Source organism: Penaeus vannamei, chromosome 2 (assembly GCF_042767895.1).
Source record: "Penaeus vannamei isolate JL-2024 chromosome 2, ASM4276789v1, whole genome shotgun sequence".
NCBI classification, from domain to species: domain Eukaryota; kingdom Metazoa; phylum Arthropoda; class Malacostraca; order Decapoda; family Penaeidae; genus Penaeus; species Penaeus vannamei.
Window position 1 is genome coordinate 14,585,924 of NC_091550.1, and position 7,004 is coordinate 14,592,927.

Below are 7,004 nucleotides of genomic sequence, written 5' to 3' on the forward strand. Positions count from 1 at the left end.
AATACATGGAGCTTTGTTGGCCTTTGAAAGAATGGAATTTCCGGTAAGGTGATTTTAAAGGTTATGAAAGGGCAATTCAGTCACAATATGAATTTTGATAAAATGATAAAGATAAAGATAAAAGTTTCAAATGTTCTTCAAAGGAAGCTAATAACATGAAATGGAAAACGCTTATTGTACATCTCATGCCCTCTCGCTCTTTAGCTCTTCTCCCACCTGTCAATGATTTTGAAATGTGTATTTTTCCTGTCATATTGTGTAACGGTTTCCTTTTATTTTTGTGTACATTTTACTGTTTTTGTTTTTCATTTAGTATTGATGTTTATCCTGAATGTTGTGGTTGCATAATTCAATAAGTAGCTAATTTTTTGTTTTGATCTTTGAAAGGATATTTATAATAGGCCTTAATTTCTGTTGGGAAGATCTAAAAGGCTTAATATTTACTGTATGAATGCACCAAGATAGGGCAAATTGAAGGTGAGATTCTTGTAGAGAACTAAAAGTTGCAGCTGTCAGTACAAGAAATTATCTGCAGACACGAAAGGTAATGCCACAGATAAAGGAAAAAGGTCATGGAAGCTACCGCTCACAGTCTAAGTACACTTTGTGTTCCCGACCATCAGTTCTAGATTAATGTTACCAAGAGTGATGCAGAAAGATAGAGGGGAAATGGACACTGCTATCTTAGCGTAAGAAAGTCACAGGTACAGCTGTTGCAGCCGCATATTGTCTGTGAAATGCCAAAAATATTCACTGCATATCACCGCTCCCTCACAGAGCCAAAGTGTTTAGTGGCATAAAGTGCAAAGAAATAGAGGGGTACCCCTCTGTCTAGGGAATCAATAGAAGATAGGAAGGTTTAGGTTTGGATTTGTTAGCATAATACCCTTATTTTGGGACTTTGGCTCTGGAAGGTGGGTCACTTTTAGTAACAAATATCCAGCTCAATTTTGCTGGCTGTTCAAACCGAGGTGAAGACAATGTTTCTGGGGATGCTGGGTGGGGGTGGGGGGTCCTCATCAACCCTCCCCGTGGATGGGCAGTGTCCCCATTCACAGCAAGATTGTTGAATAGATTTTATGATTTGGAGTTGGGAGTAATCCAAACTGAAAAGAATTGCCATTAAAAGACTATCATAAATAGGGGCGAGAACTACTTACTGACTCATGCAATAATCTGTACAGACAAAGAATAGTGTCAGTAATGAAAAAAATAGGTTAGGATAAAATGCTGGGTGTGGAGATTGTCCATGGCAATTCGGTGGTGGTCTGATCCCCAAGTTAGGGAAATATGCTGATTAGGCAGGAGTCTCGGGGCATAACCCAAGGGTGAGGAAGGTTTATGGTTCATATTACAAAGTTGTGGATTACAAGGAGTGCCCCTAAGGTTGTTGTCTGGAGTAATTGGGACTTGGTCACTTTGGAAAGCATTATCTTGGGTTGCATTAATTTTCTTTTCAAAATTTCAGATGTATTTGACTCTGTATCATAAGTAAACTCAATCATATTGTGAAACAGTGTTATGTTCAACAGATCATTAAAATATCTCTTGGTTCCTTCAGGACTTACCCTTGATGGGTCTACAAAAGAAAAGACCTGGGAAGGCCAGTGTGTACTAAATAACCTTGAAGCCACAACTACCACACATACACTGTCAATCAGACAGGTAAGAATTGCAGGACTGTTTTGTGCAGAATTCAATTTTGGAAATGTTTTGTTTTCCTAACTGCTATTTGCAAGTGAAACTTATAATTGTTGTCCTCTTTGAATGAAGATCTTGAGCTGGGAACTGAAAAAAGTATGTATAGTTAGTCAGGTATGTAAATAGTTTAGTGTTTGAGGGAACTTACAACTTTTGTAAACTTTCCCTGCCACGATTCATTATGAAGTTGACTATTGTTTGCTTCTTTATATTTATAGCTTTATAGTACTCTCTAAATCATAGATATTTTAGTTAAAGATCTTTGTAAAGAGGAAATAGATTTTCAAGAAGTCAATACTCATCGGGAAACATAAAATTCAGAGTAAAGACTCTAAATGTGGATTTTTATTTTTTATTATCCATTATAAATGTTAATGTTACTAGTATTTGTAACATAAATAAAAGCCATAAATGATCTAATGTAAAAATTGCATTTGGCCTAAGCATCATTAAATTTACTGTTGGATATTACACAGCTAATTCAGTTTTTATTCAGCAGTGTTAAGTTTTATGAAGGAATTATGATTTTATTAATATTAAACCTTGACTAACTTTATATGGAAACCCATGTAAAGAGAAGTTAAAAAGTTCACATTAATGTAACTTGTTTCATCTTCAGTGACTTAGTCCCTCTGTCTAACAGGTCGTCTTAGGTCCAGAGGCCAAGGAAGGGGAGGTCAATGTGGTTGAGCTTGAGGTCAAAGGTTACAAGGACCAGAAACACAAAATCCCTGTGTGCGTCACAAAGGCTGGAGGATCATATGTCACAGGTGTTGATGTAAGTAAAATTTTTATGAGAAGCTCAATTTTCATATTAAATTTTGATTTAAACATAATTTTTCAATATGTTAAGAATTACTTCAGATAGTCCAGTGGGTATGGCTTCACCTGTTATGTATGATGGGCTGGAAGTTGTTAGTTGAGGAACCAACTGTTGTCATCATATAGAAATGAATTAGACTTGTAAGAGATTTAGCTTTCCTTCCACAGCGGTGATTGAGTTTGGAATGTAGAATTTTGGTAGAACAGGATTTAAAAATTCTTCCAAAAGAGAGATGGATGGATGGATTCCCCCCCCCCCCCCTGATAGTCTAACATGCCATACATAGGTTGAAGTCTACATTTTTGTTTTATGGTGGACTGTCCTCAATACTGGATGAATTCTGGGGATATTGTTGTGTGTCAGTCAGTCAGTCTTGACAGACTTTGAACTTCAAACCTTCCACTGCTAGCACCATATAGGTCCATCTACTGAGAAATACTGCAATTGGGGACAAATAAAGGTGAAATTAATTGGTAGCGATGATCTGATGTCAGCATTAGGTATTAAAGGAAGATATAAAGCAAAAGAAATAAATAATTCTTATGATAGAGTAAATCATAACTAGACAAAAGTATAATGTACTTCCAACTAGAATGTCATTCATGCCTTCCTCCTCTTTTCTTGTCTTTCTTGTCTTTCTTCAGTCTTCATTTTTTCTTCTGTCTTCATGCTTCTCTTCCGTTAAGCTTTTCTGAGAATTCTTAACTCTTACACTGCATTCTTGTTACTTTAGCTTTGAAGACTGTCTGTAGCAAGTATATTGTTTTAAGGAAATGTTCAACATGTCATAATTGTATTATTCATAAGGATGTTAGGAATAATATTTATGAGAATGATAGGAATAGGTGTAATAAATCCCCCCCCCCCCCCCCCCGTGCAAAAAAGAAAAGAAAAAAAAAAATTAAGTAAATAGTTTAGATGAGGTGTGGCTAATAATTGACTCCATGGTTGACTAAGATCTTGTACAGTCATATTTGTGAAAACAAAACATAAAACCACCATGAACAAAGGGTTAATGGTGGCCATACTTAATCTTTGTACAGAAGTAAAGATATTAGCTTATGAGGTACAGATTTCTCAGTCAAGCATTTCCTTGATATGTTATTTGTTTTTGCAACTGTATTGGCTCTTCATCTTTTAGTTCTTGGTCATGTGATGCTGAAATATTTTGTGCACTATTTTCAACAACTTTCATAAACCTATCCTTCTTTGCCAAACTCCTTATTAGTTCAAAACCTTTAATCCCCAAAGCTATCGAGGAAGAGTTGAAAACACCCTATATGGGTAAGATGTTGGTAAAGTGAATTTTTAATTTCAGAAAATGGTTTGCAAATATGATAATGGGCATTTACTTTAAATGTTCTAAAACTAAACAGGAATATATAATTTTATTTGGTACCAGTAGAGATTTTTCAGAAAAGTGAAGTGAATTTTTGGAAGTCAGGGAATACCAGTAAATCGACTGCATATTATACCAAGGTTCTTAGAAGTTCATACCTACTGTCAGCACCATATGTACCTTTTGTATTACAAAATATTGAGTAAGGCATTGATACAGAAATATAAAATATCATATCCTGATAATGAGAGTTTTGTCAAATTGTTTTTATAGATTGGACCATAGATTATCAGTTTACCTGATAATCTTTAAAAGGTTTGCATCTTTTATGAAATTTGTATTTAGTTGTGTTCATGCTAACCTAATCAGGTAGGATCCTTTTTGACAATTGTTGATTGTATAAGATGAAATATGGATGATATGGCCACTTTCATTTAAGAGTTATTTGAATGTTTTTAATGAATGTTCATTTAGATTGATACAACTTTTGTAAGAATGAAGATTTCTCTATGCATAATACATAGAGGTCACACATATACCCACCTAAAGCTCATAAAATTTACCAAGGTAAAGTGTAAATGCATTATTCTTTTACCCTCGCAGGTCCTAATAGAAGACACCCCAGCCATTTTCCGTCTGACACAGGGCTCAGGGCCCATCCACCTCAGTGGGACACATCAAGTAGAGACGACAATCATTGAGGATGACATGGATGACAGCTTGGCCGAGGAGGAGGGTGAAGAGGAGGATGAAGTTGAAGAGGAGGTGGAAGAATTGCCAGTAAGTTCATCTTGGACTTATTGATTCATGCGGGGCCTTTTTTCTTTTTTTTTTTTCTCTTTTTTTGTAACTGCTTGGTGTTGGAAGTTGTTTGATTGGGAATGTTTTCAGGGCTTTAGTTTAAGTTCTTGTAGAGGAGTGCCTTTTGTTTTGTATTTTTCAATCCCTCTCCCTTTGTTTTCTTGTGTAATTTCTAACTCTTTACTGGTTATGATAGATCACTCTGGCTCAAAATCTTGTTCATGCATTCTAATGCAGAGATATTTATATTTAGTATTTTGCTACCAGGCATCTTTTATACAGGTTTGTGTTGACAAAAACATACTTTTGAGAACACAAGCTTGGAAATGTAGAATAGCCTCATAAATGTAGCATTGAAATTAATCACACTGAACAGTAAAGAGTTAGATTGCCTGTAATTATAGTTATAATATAGAAAGCTTTTAAGGTTTATGGAATAGGGGACACATGTGAAGAGACAATTTTCAGAAATTAGAATTATTAGCTAAGAGTCCAAAAGACAATTGGGTTGTCTATGTACATATACCAAAATGTAAATGAATCTAGAATGTAGTCAATAGATTTGTTGCTCCTCATGCAGTACATGTAGTAAGTGCATTTGTTAAAGTGGAGATGGTTGAAATTTAAATTTATGTATGTTGGCAGCCCCCTCTTTATTAAGGCAGTATTTTAAGACCTTAGTTAGAAATAAGGTACTTTTAAGTTCTTAGACCCACGAGGAAAAATTGTAATAGACCCAAAACTTTGTTACCAGAGGAATAAAGGATAGTCGCCTAACTGGGAGGCTGCGCAAGTAGGATACTGTCCCACTGGATCCTAAATGGTTAGCAAGTAACACTTTTTATTCCACATTACCTTGTTAGAATTGTTGCTGTGGACGATTTTGTAAATTTAGCAGTGTTTGGTCTTGTATAGCATGTCTCAAGAAAGGAAGAAAAAAGGTTTTTACCCTTGTATCTTGTTTTAGAATTTGGACTTTAATTTTTAAATTATGATTTTAGATCTTTGACCCCTTTTTGTTGCTGGTATTTGGGATTTAATGGGATAGCTCTGTCCATTTATTCTTCTGATAATGAGCCTGTTTGTATTATGTATCCTAAGCACAATTAAAAGTACTTAGACTGGAGCCTCTATATAAAATTTACAATTTTTGTATTATTTCTTTGGGAAAGTAAATATCTGTAGTTATTTGTAATGAGATGTCCTTTTCTTCTTTTTTTAACAGCCAAAGAAGAAAGCCAAGAAGTAAATTTTGAAGGAATTGGATACATCAAAGCTTCAAGACATTGCCATGTTTTCTATCCAGTCTTTAAAATCATTGTATGATTATGTGTGTCTGTGTGATTGATAAAAGATGAGAGATTTATTTGTTTTTCCTTGTCCTGAGAAGAGATTGGCAAAGTTGTTAACTCACTGCCCACTGTGTGTTTTAGTTTGGTTACACATAGATGACTCCACAAGTACATAGTCACCAACATGTTGATTATTATACTACCTATCTTGCCCATTTATCTTTTTCCTTGATTTTATATTGTCAAATGATTGTTAAAACTTTTATCACAATGCATTACCAAAGTGCCGTATGACCATTGATGTCTAGCAAATCTGTTTTCTTAAAACATTAAACATGGATTTTGTTTGTTAGTACTATGCATATTATAATAATTATAATATCAGTAATAGTAACAGTAACAGCATCGATGTTAATGGCATTTAAAAAAAAAATCGTGAAAACACCAAGAAAAGGGAAATAAAGCGAGTCTTCTAATTTGAGTCATTGGTGGATCTGTTGATGTAAACACATTTCACAAAACAAACTATAGAGTGAATCGGTTATAACCGACAAAGCTTGACCATTTCCTGAATTAAAATTCTACCACATGTAGAGGTATTCAAAAAATATTTACATCAAATTTGGGAGACTTTAGTGTCTAGAGAATGAGCAAATGGTACTGTAATCCAAACATGAAGCTTCTGCAGTGTGAGGAAACACAAGATGAATAACTTTTAATTGGAAAAGATGAGATTTTCATATACAAATATTGACAGGCTACATGTAAACATGTATTAAATATTGTGAAAATGTTTTTGAAGTTGTATCAAAAATTAATACAAGATTCTTGATTTTCCCAAATCCCTGGTGGTCCATCTGTTATGTCTGGCTGACTGAATAATCACTTGACTGCTGCTTGAAAAATGAAATGTAGTTTAACTTTTTAAAAATGCACGAGTTTACAAAGTATGTACTTAGTAGCTGAGGTTATAGTGCTTATATGACCTTTGATGTTTAGCACATTTATTTTGTTTTGTAACAATTAACCATTAGTAGCTGAGGCTGCC

General features: G+C 34.5%; 1 protein-coding gene across 2 annotated transcripts in view; it reads left to right on the plus strand.

Annotated features, from left to right (window-relative positions):
• Positions 1 to 6,030, plus strand: part of LOC113809880 (nucleoplasmin-like protein ANO39) — a 7,563-nt gene extending 1,533 nt beyond the window's left edge. Inside the window, exons 2-6 of one of the 2 annotated variants that reach the window (XR_011399092.1) lie at positions 1,562 to 1,665; positions 2,345 to 2,479; positions 4,467 to 4,643; positions 5,419 to 5,487; positions 5,890 to 6,030. Coding sequence is in view for 1 of the 2 variants with exons in the window: in XM_070130545.1 (XP_069986646.1) it covers positions 1,562 to 1,665; positions 2,345 to 2,479; positions 4,467 to 4,643; positions 5,890 to 5,913 (440 nt within the window). In the remaining variant the exon portion in view is untranslated. The remainder of the gene's footprint in view (positions 1 to 1,561; positions 1,666 to 2,344; positions 2,480 to 4,466; positions 4,644 to 5,418; positions 5,488 to 5,889) is intronic. The other variant, XM_070130545.1, reaches the window with a different exon arrangement.
• Positions 6,031 to 7,004: the final 974 nt, after the last annotated feature.